Source organism: Salvelinus alpinus, chromosome 4 (assembly GCF_045679555.1).
Source record: "Salvelinus alpinus chromosome 4, SLU_Salpinus.1, whole genome shotgun sequence".
NCBI classification, from domain to species: Eukaryota; Metazoa; Chordata; class Actinopteri; order Salmoniformes; family Salmonidae; genus Salvelinus; species Salvelinus alpinus.
Genome location: NC_092089.1, coordinates 1,712,720 through 1,726,912, shown reverse-complemented (window position 1 = coordinate 1,726,912; position 14,193 = coordinate 1,712,720). Strand labels below are relative to the sequence as shown.

The following is a 14,193-nucleotide window of genomic DNA, read 5'->3' as shown; positions in this document are numbered from 1 at the left end:
ACCTGACTTCATTACTTACCCATAGAAGTAGTTACTATACCCCACATTACCTGACATCATTACTTACCCATAGAAGTAGTTACTATACCCCACATTACCTGACATCGTTACTTACCCATAGAAGTAGTTACTTTACCCCACATTACCTGACATCATTACTTTACCCCACATTACCTGACATCATTACTTACCCATAGAAGTAGTTACTATACACCACATTACCTGACATCGTTACTTACCCATAGAAGTAGTTACTATACCCCACATTACCTGACATCATTACTTACCCATAGAAGTAGTTACTATACCCCACATTACCTGACATCGTTACTTACCCATAGAAGTAGTTACTATACCCCACATTACCTGACATCGTTACTTACCCATAGAAGTAGTTACTATACCCCACATTACCTGACATCGTTACTTACCCATAGAAGTAGTTACTATACCCCACATTACCTGACATCGTTACTTACCCATAGAAGTAGTTACTATACCCCACATTACCTGACATCATTACTTACCCATAGAAGTAGTTACTATACCCCACATTACCTGACATCATTACTTACCCATAGAAGTAGTTACTTTACCCCACATTACCTGACATCATTACTTACCCATAGAAGTAGTTACTTTACCCCACATTACCTGACATCATTACTTACCCATAGAAGTAGTTACTATACCCCACATTACCTGACATCATTACTTACCCATAGAAGTAGTTACTTTACCCCACATTACCTGACATCATTACTTACCCATAGGAGTTACTATACCCCACATTACCTGACATCATTACTTACCCATAGAAGTAGTTACTATACCCCACATTACCTGACATCATTACTTACCCATAGAAGTAGTTACTTTACCCCACATTACCTGACATCATTACTTACCCATAGAAGTAGTTACTATACCCCACATTACCTGACATCATTACTTACCCATAGAAGTAGTTACTTTACCCCACATTACCTGACATCATTACTTACCCATAGAAGTAGTTACTATACCCCACATTACCTGACATCGTTACTTACCCATAGAAGTAGTTACTATACCCCACATTACCTGACATCATTACTTACCCATAGAAGTAGTTACTATACCCCACATTACCTGACATCATAGAAGTAGTTACTATACCCCACATTACCTGACATCATTACTTACATATAGAAGTAGTTACTTTACCCCACATTACCTGACATCATTACTTACCCATAGAAGTAGTTACTTTACCCCACATTACCTGACATCATTACTTACCCATAGAAGTAGTTACTATACCCCACATTACCTGACATCATTACTTACATATAGAAGTAGTTACTATACCCCACATTACCTGACATCATTACTTACCCATAGAAGTAGTTACTATACCCCACATTACCTGACATCATTACTTACCCATAGAAGTAGTTACTATACCCCACATTACCTGACATCATTACTTACATATAGAAGTAGTTACTTTACCCCACATTACCTGACTTCATTACTTACCCATAGAAGTAGTTACTATACCCCACATTACCTGACATCATTACTTACATATAGAAGTAGTTACTTTACCCCACATTACCTGACTTCATTACTTACCCATAGAAGTAGTTACTATACCCCACATTACCTGACATCATTACTTACATATAGAAGTAGTTACTTTACCCCACATTACCTGACTTCATTACTTACCCATAGAAGTAGTTACTATACCCCACATTACCTGACATCATTACTTACCCATAGAAGTAGTTACTATACCCGATCATAGGGATGGTTAACTCTGGAAATTCCGTCTGTTTCTTTCCACCCCATGTACAGTATGGAACAGTCGTCAGAGTTCCCTACAAATGGATGTATTGGTGCCTTTTGGGCATTTCAGTGTTTATTGAGGACCTCTTTGCTGAGGAATGTGATTGATTTCATGTGTACTTTATTTGATTGTTTTCTCTGTATTTATTTTCTGGTGTATTTCCTATGTGTCATTTGTTGTGTAATTGTGAGATGCAGGGCTCCCTTGCAAAAGAGACCTTGGTCTCAATGGGACTCCCTGTTAAAATAAAGGTCAAAAATAAATATTTGATTGTCATTTACACCAACACCCCTACAGTATATGGGTCTCTCTCTGTCGCTCCTCCGTGTGGAGGGGTGGTCATCGCCACTCTGTCTCAGACGGTGTCTCTACGCTCCAAGCCTTCCTGCACCAGGAGCTGCCTGGGGCCATGATTAAATCCTGATTAATGTTGTTGTATGTCCAGTCCCAGTCTAAACTCCAGCTCTTTGGAGTCTTTAGATCTGGGCTATTAGAGTTAAGGGAAGGGACTAAGGTAATGACCTGTAGACACAGCCGACCTGTAGACCTGTGACCTGTAGACCTGTGACCTGTAGACCTGTGACCTGTAGACACAGCCGACCTGTAGACCTGTGACCTGTAGACACAGCCGACCTGTAGACCTGTGACCTGTAGACACAGCCGACCTGTAGACACAGCCGACCTGTAGACCTGTGACCTGTAGACACAGCCGACCTGTAGACCTGTGACCTGTAGACACAGCCGACCTGTAGACACAGCCGACCTGTAGACCTGTAGACACAGCCGACCTGTAGACACAGCCGACCTGTAGACCTGTGACCTGTAGACACAGCCGACCTGTAGACACAGCCGACCTGTAGACCTGTAGACACAGCCGACCTGTAGACACAGCCGACCTGTAGACCTGTGACCTGTAGACACAGCCGACCTGTAGACCTGTGACCTGTAGACACAGCCGACCTGTAGACCTGTGACCTGTAGACACAGCCGACCTGTAGACACAGCCGACCTGTAGACCTGTAGACACAGCCGACCTGTAGACACAGCCGACCTGTAGACCTGTGACCTGTAGACACAGCCGACCCACAGGAGTTTACTGTCAATCTGAGAGCCATCGTCAACAAGCCTCAGGTTGTCGCTATTGAGCCTGCAGTCAGAGCTCAAACAAGCCAGTTAGTTCAAACAAATGCAGCTTTCCTTTTGGAAGCACAGGATAGAGACCCAGTGGTCTCCCAGTTAAAGACATTGAAAAAAGAGGGTAGAGCAGAGCGCTGTGTTGAAATGCAAACTGAGACGAATTTCAAGCCATTCAAACAAGTGTGGGGAGGCATTACATGTGAAGAATGTGGTGTTATGTCTTGACAGTGGTGATTTTAACATGTAAATATTGGTAGGGCAAAAATAAGATATATGTTTTATTGTCACATACATAAAACGAATATGCGTCAAAACCACTATACTACAAATTGAATGCACCAATGCCAGAAATGAGTTTTGAGCCACACAAACATTCTAACATTTGGGTTATGATCAGTTTATAGGCTAGTTACTCCCCCTATATTTAGCTCTTAGTGCACTAAGAGGAATTTAGCATTTACTTTTAAAGAGTAAAGTGTATTTTACGTTCAGAATCAAATTCAGCATCGGTCTGACATCAAACATCAACAAAGATACGTCCTAACTAGCTAACGTTAGCTACCTCAGTACAGCTGCTAGCCACTGCTTCCATCCAAACAACTCTGGATGAATCTTCTATTTTTTTGCCATGTCCTTTTGTAATGTTGAGTGGCTGATGAGCACCAAGAGTCTTATCTCTGTATTTCTTCATTATGCAAAGTTTGAAAAGGATTTGCTAGGAGATAGTCGACATGATTAGAGAGAGAGAGAGAGATCCTGGAGGGCCACAGTGTTTGCTCTAAAGATGACACCCCCAGGTATGAGAATAATGAATATGTGTGGCTTAGTGAATACCAGAAGAGGTTGTCAGCTTACTTTTAAATTGCAAAAACAACGGTCAGATGTGCTGTATGAAGTACTGGAGTACAGTGGAATGGGCCTTATTATTCCATCGTACACTATAACCTTACTTATACTCAAATCTTACTTTGGGGTTGTTTCAGAGCACAACAGGAAACTGGGTGATCTGAGAAAAATAAACCAGTGTTGCCTAGGTTACCCTTCAGGAGAAGGGTGGAGGAAAATGGTAAACTGTGGGCTCCAAGAGATGTTAATGTGTCAGCTGAAAGGGAACTGGACACTGTCAGGACTGAAAGCTAGTCAAAGACACAGAGACATATACAACACAAACGGACGTAAACACTGAGATGCCCTGTGCACCTACAAGAGAAAGTGTCAAGCACCTGAGTTAATTGCAGCAGGTCAGGGGGTGGACCCCAAAGAACTGTTAGGAGCACTGAACTATATATTAACGGTTAGGAAGCCCGCTTGGCTAGAGGGTTTTAACACTGGTAACCATATACATTCAGAAAGCATTGACAAAGATTTTCATAACTAACCCACACTAGGTTATTGTTCTATCTGTGTGGTCATTGTACAATGTCTCAGTGGATTACATATATATTGTTTTATGTTTAGTCAGTTCAATTATGTGTTTCAGTCTAAGAAGGTAATGTCATAGAAATCGAATCCATGGATTCTATTTACATGGGTAACGTAAACTAATGTGTGTATACGTTTGAATATCTCTCAGCCTATCACACAGTGTTATGCAAATGAGTTTCTGTATGTTGATGATGCTGACTGGGGCACGCTGGGCCAGTCAGTTTGAGTAGCGCCAGTGTGCTTTGGGTCCGGGTTGGTGGCTGTTGGTGGGCACTATATTCATCCAAATAAACCACAACTTGATTATTTCATGGAAAATGATCGTACCGAACTGTTTATGCTAGTTAACTAGCTACGTGAGTTTCAGTGGCTTTGCAGGCTCGTTACACATTCGTTACACTACTATGGTGGGCAATGTTCCCAACCTTGTATTTGTCACTGGCGACCTCTAGTGGTAAACTACAATTTACATCGAAGTGACGTACCACAGTGCGCTTGTCATATGACTATCGAGGTCCATACAATTTTGTACAATCCGGATATAGCAGAGAAAATCGATCAGTTGGACATGCGACTCAATACTTGACGTGCACTTTATGACATGTCAAATATCCTGATAAAAACTAGGTAAGAACGAACCTCTGATGCGCACTGGTGACAGTGATTGTGACAGTTGCGGATTAAAATGACACTAGCTAATGGACTAAAGGAGCCTAACGTTACTCCGTATGTATAATGTAATGGAACAGAGTCATGATCAGGGGCTAGTAGGCTACAGCACCTGTCAGCATGCTGTTGTTATTCTCTGTTCTCTCTACAGATAGAATGCCATTGTCAACAGCACTCATCCCTCTCGCTTTGTTCATTGGAGTAGCAACACGATCCAGAGGTACAGTATGTTATGTATGGCCACTTTCACATGGGAACTAACTAACTAGTCGAATTAAATGTAGAACTAGCCATGACCATGTTTATAACTACTTAACACATAACACATACATAAAGCTTTATGACACGTTTCTGAACTGCATTGTTTAAATCAGCATGTTTACCACTGTCAGTCATGTCATTTATTGATGCTGATGACCAAAGACCCATAGCTTCCCTTCCCCTTATGAACGACCCTCTATAACCCTGTGTGTGTGTTTCCTCCCCAGGCAGTGATGAGTGTGTGGCCCGTAACTTTGGCCATGGCTCGGTGGTGTGTGAGTGTAACTCCACCCACTGTGACAGTATTGGGTCGGACACACTACCTGCCTTGGGTCAGTTCCTGTCCTTCACCAGCAGTAAGGCTGGCAGCAGGCTGCAGAGAGGACAGGGACAGGGACAGAAGAACAGCACTGGAGCAGGTGAGAATAGCCTGGGCTGAAAACAACAACCCCCACTAGCCCAAGGGTGGGAAACAAAAAAGACAAAAGCCTGCACACACTGTTACCCTTCAGGACCTGTACTGACCACCCCCCTCTCTCCCCCTCCATCTCTCCCAGTTCTCAGGCTGACTGTGGTTCCCTACCAGAAGTACCAGAGGATCAGAGGGTTTGGAGGAGCCATGACAGACTCAGCTGCCATCAACATCCTGTCTCTGTCCCCCAGAACACAGGACCAGCTACTACGACAGTACTTCTCTGCTCAGGGTGAGAGGTCAGGGTGTCAGTAAGGGCCATAGCTATAATCATAATTACTAGAATAGTCCTGTCTATTTCACTTGAGTAAGACATTTTATGTCAATGGGACAAACCTGGTCAGATAAAGGCTGAGTTAAGTGTGTATACTGCTGTGCTTTGTGTCCCAGGTATTGGGTACAGTGTGGTGCGGGTGCCCATTGCCAGCTGTGATTTCTCAACCCATCTGTACACCTATGCCGACTCACCTGGAGACTACAACCTGGACAACTTTACCTTAGCACCAGAGGACACTAACATGAAGGTGGCTTAGATAGTCTCTCTGTTTCTCGTTCTCTTTTTTCAGCTCTTTCTCTCCTTTGACTTGTTAGATCGTAAACGTATCAAATTAAAGTTTAATGGTCGCGTAAACAGTTTAGCAGGTGTTATAGCTGTGCAGCGAAATGCTTATGTTACTAGCTCCAAAAACTGCAGTCAGATGTCAAACAATTAAAATGAAAATAAAAAAGGCAAGAAATCAAGAACATCTGAATCCAATGAACAACCTAAATAGCACTGTAGCAGAATCAAAATGAAATCCATACAGTATGTACTGTACACCGAGCACACAGCCATGCAATTTCCATAGACAAACATTGGCAGTAGAATGGCCCATACTGAAGAGCTCAGTAACTTTTAACGTGGCACCATCATAGGATGCCACCTTTCCAACAAGTCAGCTTGTCACATTTCTGCCCTGCTAGAGCTGTTCCGATCAACTGTAAGTGCTGTTATTGTGAAGTTGAGTTTGGCCGGGCGGCCAGCTCTAGGAAGAGTCTTGGTGGTTCCAAACTAGAGGTCGACCGATTATGATTTTTCAACGCCGATACCGATTATTGGAGGACCAAAAAAAGTCGATACCGATTAATCGGCCGAATTTTATTTATTTATTTGTAATAATGACAATTACAACAATACTGAATGAACACTTATTTTAACTTAATATAATACATCAATAAAATCAATTTAGCCTCAAATAAATAATGAAACATGTTAAATTTGGTTTAAATAATGCAAAAACAAAGTGTTGGAGAAGAAAGTAAAAGTGCAATTTGTGCCATGTAAGAAAGCTAACGTTTAAGTTCCTTGCTCAGAACATGAGAACATATGAAAGCTGGTGGTTCCTTTTAACATGAGTCTTCAATATTCCCAGGTAAGAAGTTTTAGGTTGTAGTTATTATAGGAATTATAGGACTATTTCTATCTATACAATTTGAATTTAATATACCTTTGACTATTGGATGTTCTTATAGGTTCTTTAGTATTGCCAGTGTAACAGTATAGCTTCCATCCCTCTCCTCGCCGCTACCTGGGCTCGAACCAGGAACACATCGATAAGAGCCACCCTCGAAGCAGCGTTACCCTTGCAGAGCAAGGGGAACAACTACTCCAAGTCTCAGAGCGAGTGACGTTTGAAACGCTATTAGCGCTCACCCCGCTAACTAGCTAGCCATTTCACATCGGTTACACCAGCCTAATCTCGGGAGTTGATAGGCTTGAAGTCATAAACAGCGCAATGCTTAAACCATTGCGAAGAGCTGCTGGCAAAACGCACGAAAGTGCTGTTTGAATGAATGCTTACGAGCCTGCTGGTGCCTACCATCGCTCAGTCAGACTGCTCTATCAAATCATAGACTTAATTATAACATAATAACACACAGAAATACGAGCCTTAGGTCATTAATATGGTCGAATCCGGAAACTATCATTTCGAAAACAAAACGTTTATTCTTACAGTGAAATACGGAACCGTTCCGTATTTTATCTAACGGGTGGCATCCATAAGTCTAAATATTCCTGTTACATTGCACAACCTTCAATGTTATGTCATAATTACGTAAAATTCTGGCAAATTAGTTCGCAACGAGCCAGGCGGCCCAAACTGTTGCATATACCCTGACTCTGCGTGCAATGAACGCAAGAGAAGTGACACAATTTCACCTGGTTAATATTGCCTGCTAACCTGGATTTCTTTTAGCTAAATATGCAGGTTTAAAAATATATACTTCTGTGTATTGATTTTAAGAAAGGCATTGATGTTTATGGTTAGGTACATGTTGGAGCAACGACAGTCATTTTTCGCGAATGCGCACCGCATCGATTATATGCAACGCAGGACACGCTAGATAAACTAGTAATATCATCAACCATGTGTAGTTAACTAGTGATTATGATTGATTGATTGATTGTTTGTTTTTTATAAGATAAGTTTAATGCTAGCTAGCAACTTACCTTGGCTTCTTACTGCATTCGCGTAACAGGCGGGCTCCTCGTGAGGCAGGTGGTTAGAGCGTTGGACTAGTTAACCGTAAGTTTGCAAGATTGAATCCCTGAGCTGACAAGGTAAAGATCTGTCGTTCTGCCCCTGAACAAGGCAGTTAACCCACCGTTCCTAGGCCGTCATTGAAAATAAGAATGTGTTCTTAACTGACTTGCCTAGTTAAATAAAGGTGTAATCATATATATTTTTGAATAAAATAGCAAAATCGGCGTCCAAAAATACCGATTTCCGATTGTTATGAAAACTTGAAATCGTCCCCAATTAATCGTCCATTCCGATTAATCGGTCGAACTCTATTCCAAACGTCTTTCATTTAAGAATGATGGAGGCCACTGTGTTCTTGGGGACCTTCAATGCTGCAGAATAATTAATCTATGTCGGGGATACAGTATTTAAATACACAGTGTGAAACAGGAAGTTTCTAGTGGATCAATGTCTCAATAACATGGGACAGTATTCGGTGTCAGTGAGTGTATATCACCTTGTAGACAGCTAGTGATGGCTGTTCAACAGTCTGATGGCCTGGTAATTGAAGCAGTTTTTTTGTCTCTCTGTCTTGGCTTTGATGCACCTGTAATGTCTTCGAATGTCAGACGGTAGCCGGGTAACAGGCCTACCACTGTCGTCAGCAAACTTGATGGAGTTGGAGTCGTGCATGGCCATGCAGTCATGGATGAATAGGGATGTATGTACTCACAACACCACTTCCTGTTGTTGGTCCAATCCCAGATCCCCCTGCTGCAGCGAGCCCAGGCCCTGTCGCCCCGCCCCCTGTCTCTGCTGGCCAGTGCCTGGAGCGCCCCCGCATGGTTGAAGACCAACGGTGCTCTCACTGGCAAGGGCTCTTTGAAGGGCCAGCCTGGGGGCAAGGAGCACAAGACCTGGGCTAAATACTATGTCAGGTATCATACAGTATACACACCTAAACCTGAACTAAATACTATGTCAGTTATCATACAGTATACACACAAAGACCTGGACTAAATACTATGTCAGTTATCATACTGTACACACAAAGACCTGGGCACATGGAGCCTTACAGAGGAGTTGGACTTTTCCCCCTCTCTCTGAGTATTCATTCTACTCCCTCAGGTTCCTGGAGGAGTATGCCAAATACAACCTATCATTCTGGGCCGTGACCACAGGCAACGAGCCCTCTGCTGGACAGATGACCAACTACAGGTCACATCTCACTTTATATTACATGTGTATCTAAGGCAGGTACATAATTGACAACAGGAAAAAGTGTTATTTAGTTAGTAATTGCATTCTGGTAATGAAGTTAGTTATAGAGGAAGTACATGTTACAGGTTATTTTAGCTCAGTTGGTAGTGTATGGAGCTTGTAACGCCAGGGTAGTGGGTGCGATTCCCGGAACCACCAAAATACGTCAAATCTATGCACGCTTTGGATAAAAGCGTCTGCTAAATGGCATATATTATATTATAACAGTAATCTGTTTTCTCTGCTCCAGTTTCCAGGCTCTGGGCTTCACAGCAGAGGAGCAGAGGGATTGGGTGGGCCTGGACCTTGGCCCCGCCCTGCACACCTCCACACACCCCCACACACACCTCCTCATCCTGGACGACAACAGACTGCTACTGCCACACTGGGCTAAAGTGGTGAGTGAGAGGGACTCTGAAAGAAGAGGGGGGGCTTTGAGAGAGGGAGGAAAGGAATGAGAGATGAAGGGATGGGGTAAGGTAGGGTCAAGGACAGAGAGTAGAGAGAGTCAACAAAAGAAGGATGCATGGGAAAAGGGGAGAAGTCCATAAAGAAATAGTGAAATGTTGAAAGTGTACATTTGGACAATATTGAAGTATGCTCCTCCTCCTCCCAGGTCCTCAGTGATGTGCGTGCTGGCAGGTATATCCATGGTGTTGGAGTCCACTGGTACCTGGACACTCTGGTGCCGGCAGAGCTCTCCCTGGGCACTACCCACCACCTGTACCCAGAATACTACCTGTTTGGAACGGAGGCCTGCGCTGGCTGGAGCCCCACAGACAGAGGAGTACGGCTGGGTAGCTGGGAGAGAGCTGAGCAGTACGCACACAGCATCATACAGGTAAGATAGCCGTATGACCTAGAATGAGGATCGTCAATACGTACTCTTTCTTAGTCGTATGGCTAACGGGTGAGAATGACATCGTACAGGTGTACATGTGAAGGTGTTACTGTAGCAGGTAATTGAACAGGTCAGCATGACATCAGACAAAAATAAGTTGAGTGTGACCTCAATGTTTTGTCAGATTCCTGTGTATGATCTAGTTAGTAGCTTAGGTGCTGATTGTGAAATGTTACAGGGGCCAACTGATGAATTGAAGGTGTGTCTGTGAGATCTGTCTGTTTTTGTCTCCTTGTTCTTTGTTCGTCCCTCATGAAGTCAGTTCTGTGTCATGTCCTTCAGCGCGAGTTAAACACATTCATACTGTACTCTACAGCTCAAACTGCTGCTCTGTTATGTTGCCCTAGGGAACAAGCTAGAATGGTGCTCTCAGTTTATCCATGCCTCCCGCTCTTCCTCCCTCTTGTTTTTCACCCCTCCTTTTTCTCTCTGAATACTCTGCAGGACTGAAACAGGACTCTCTTACCTGTTCCCTCTCCATTCATGTAGCATCGCAACAGTCCCTCTCCTGAGAATCACAGAATTGTTTATGCTGATGCAATGCCAGGTAACACAACAACACAAACTAGACAGTGAATGAGTCACTTTCTTCCTCTCTCTACTCTCCCTCTCTTCCTCTCCTCTCTTGTCTGCTGTAGGACCTGAACCACTATGTGGTGGGCTGGACAGACTGGAACCTGGCTCTGGACCAAGGAGGAGGGCCCAACTGGGTGAAGAACTTCGTGGACAGCCCCATCATCGTGGACCACAGCCGAGACATCTTCTACAAACAGCCCACCTTCTATAGCATGGCCCACTTCAGGTACTGTACTACCTTCTATAGCATGGCCCACTTCAGGTACTGTACTACCTTCTATAGCATGGCCCACTTCAGGTACTGTACTGCCTTCTATAGCATGGCCCACTTCAGGTACTGTACTGCCTTCTATAGCATGGCCCACTTCAGGTACTGTACTACCTTCTATAGCATGGCCCACTTCAGGTACTGTACTACCTTCTATAGCATGGCCCACTTCAGGTACTGTACTGCCTTCTATAGCATGGCCCACTTCAGGTACTGTACTACCTTCTATAGCATGGCCAACTTCAGGTACTGTACTACCTTCTATAGCATGGCCCACTTCAGGTACTGTACTACCTTCTATAGCATGGCCCACTTCAGGTACTGTACTGCCTTCTATAGCATGGCCCACGTCGGGTACTGTACTGCCTTCTATAGCATGGGCCACTTCAGGTACTGTACTGCCTTCTATAGCATGGCCCACTTCAGGTACTGTACTACCTTCTATAGCATGGCCCACTTCAGGTACTGTACTGCCTTCTATAGCATGGCCCACTTCAGGTACTGTACTGCCTTCTATAGCATGGCCCACTTCAGGTACTGTACTGCCTTCTATAGCATGGCCCACTTCAGGTACTGTACTACCTTCTATAGCATGGCCCACTTCAGGTACTGTACTGCCTTCTATAGCATGGCCCACTTCAGGTACTGTACTGCCTTCTATAGCATGGCCCACTTCAGGCACTGTACTACCTTCTATAGCATGGCCCACTTCAGGTACTGTCCCATCTTCTATAGCATGGCCCACTTCAGGTACTGTCCCACCTTCTATAGCATGGCCCACTTCAGGTACTGTACTGTCCCATCTTCTATAGCATGGCCCACTTCAGGTACTGTACTGTCCCACCTTCTATAGCATGGCCCACTTCAGGCACTGTACTGTCCCATCTTCTATAGCATGGCCCACTTCAGGTACTGTCCCACCTTCTATAGCATGGCCCACTTCAGGTACTGTACTGCCCCACCTTCTATAGCATGGCTCACTTCAGGTACTGTACTGTCCCACCTTCTATAGCATGGCCCACTTCAGGTACTGTACTGTCCCACCTTCTATAGCATGGCCCACTTCAGGTACTGTACTGTCCCACCTTCTATAGCATGGCTCACTTCAGGCACTGTCCCACCTTCTATAGCATGGCCCACTTCAGGTACTGTCCCACCTTCTATAGCATGGCCCACTTCAGGTACTGTACTGTCCCACCTTCTATAGCATGGCCCACTTCAGGTACTGTACTGTCCCACCTTCTATAGCATGGCCCACTTCAGGTACTGTACTGTCCCACCTTCTATAGCATGGCCCACTTCCGGTACTGTACTGTCCCACCTTCTATAGCATGGCTCACTTCAGGTACTGTACTGTCCCACCTTCTATAGCATGGCCCACTTCAGGTACTGTCCCACCTTCTATAGCATGGCCCACTTCAGGTACTGTCCCACCTTCTATAGCATGGCCCACTTCAGGTACTGTCCCACCTTCTATAGCATGGCCCACTTCAGGTACTATACTGTCCCACCTTCTATAGCATGGCCCACTTCAGGTACTGTACTGTCCCACCTTCTATAGCATGGCCCACTTCAGGTACTGTACTGTCCCACCTTCTATAGCATGGCCCACTTCAGGTACTGTACTGTCCCACCTTCTATAGCATGGCCCACTTCAGGTACTGTCCCACCTTCTATAGCATGGCCCACTTCAGGTACTGTCCCACCTTCTATAGCATGGCCCACTTCAGGTACTGTCCCACCTTCTATAGCATGGCCCACTTCAGGTACTGTACTGTCCAGCCTGGGCAGGTCTGACACCCTGTACCAATACTTTATAAAATGAACCCTTCTTTCCTAACTTACTTGGTGATCACTGATCTGTATGTGTTGAAGTGCATATAACACAAGTAAATTAACTCTGCTACACAGTAAGTTCCTGTGGGAGGGGTCTCAGAGAGTGGGTGTGTCCTTCAGTCAGGAAACAAAACTGGAAAGCTCTGCCTTCGTCAGGCCAGACGGGTCAGTGGTGCTTACCATCCTCAACAGGTGGGTGAAAGTGTGTGTGTTAACACTTGATATGTGTGTGTTTGCATGTGTGTTACCTTGATGTGAGACTGTGTGTGTGTTGCAGGTCGTCGTCAGAGGTCCAGTTTGAGGTGTATGATCCTGCTGTGGGTTTCATCTCCTCCAGTGCTCCAGCCCACTCCCTGCTCACACTCGCTTGGAACACACGCTGATCACACTGGAATGGAACACACACCTTTACTGCCAGGGCCAAAGCATTGTCACAGTCGGCATTACCCCTGTGCTACACTTCCAAAAAACGACCAAACATTTGTCATCTGTCAGCACCATTATCCCTCACTACCAGGTCTGCTACATTTCCACCACCACACTCAACTCCCACCACCACCCAAAGCCCAATGTGCTGCCTCATAACAGCCTGACTGTTCACAGCATACCTGATAACCCTGCAGCATCGTGGGCTCTGCCATTTCTTTGATCAGAGCTTGAAATGTGTGTGTGGTTTAGCCAATACAGCCAAATATGTTGTGTGTTCCTATGTATGCTGTGACTACCTGCACTGATCTTCATCACGCTGGGAAAAGCTCTGGAATGTGTGAATATAGCATGTGATCAAACCAGGGCCAGGTACACTACTATGATCAGACACTGCTGCTGCTTGAGAAGGTCTGACCATTACACCGGTCTGCTAACAACTGTTTCTAAACTGAAATCTGGTTAATAACGGTGTTAACATTATCGCGTGAACATGGTTTATAAAAGAGATCATGTAAAGTAATAATGTACAGAATGTATTAATGCCGTTTAAACCATTTGCCTTTTGAATAAATGATTTGTCTCTATTACGTCTTCACACAAGTATCGGGACTTTTAATGGAC

General features: G+C 44.4%; 1 protein-coding gene across 3 annotated transcripts; it reads left to right on the top strand.

The window, feature by feature from the left end:
- The first annotated feature begins 4,785 nt into the window (after positions 1-4,785).
- LOC139572695 (lysosomal acid glucosylceramidase-like) lies at positions 4,786-14,156 on the top strand. 3 transcript variants are annotated; one of them, XM_071395384.1, is made up of 12 exons: positions 4,804-5,023; positions 5,221-5,285; positions 5,554-5,745; positions 5,884-6,030; positions 6,189-6,322; positions 9,068-9,240; positions 9,431-9,520; positions 9,813-9,960; positions 10,179-10,403; positions 11,102-11,265; positions 13,219-13,335; positions 13,421-14,156. In XM_071395384.1, exons 1-12 carry the CDS (start codon positions 4,998-5,000, stop codon positions 13,524-13,526), a joined length of 1,587 nt encoding a protein of 528 aa, XP_071251485.1. In that variant the 5' UTR covers positions 4,804-4,997; the 3' UTR covers positions 13,527-14,156. The 3 variants fall into 3 exon arrangements, with proteins under 3 accessions (XP_071251487.1, XP_071251485.1, XP_071251486.1); XM_071395385.1 differs by having other exon boundaries at positions 4,807-5,023; positions 5,217-5,285; XM_071395386.1 differs by lacking the exon at positions 13,219-13,335 and having other exon boundaries at positions 4,786-5,023.
- The last annotated feature ends 37 nt before the right edge of the window (positions 14,157-14,193 follow it).

Bases quoted from the DNA above. Each gene is read 5' to 3' on its own strand.
- LOC139572695 (XM_071395384.1), top strand. From the start codon at position 4,998: ATGTCAAATATCCTGATAAAAACTAG. The intron at 5,746-5,883 runs GTGAGAATAGCC...CATCTCTCCCAG, and splicing joins GAAGAACAGCACTGGAGCAG to TTCTCAGGCTGACTGTGGTT. The intron at 6,323-9,067 runs GTGGCTTAGATA...GTCCAATCCCAG, and splicing joins CAGAGGACACTAACATGAAG to ATCCCCCTGCTGCAGCGAGC.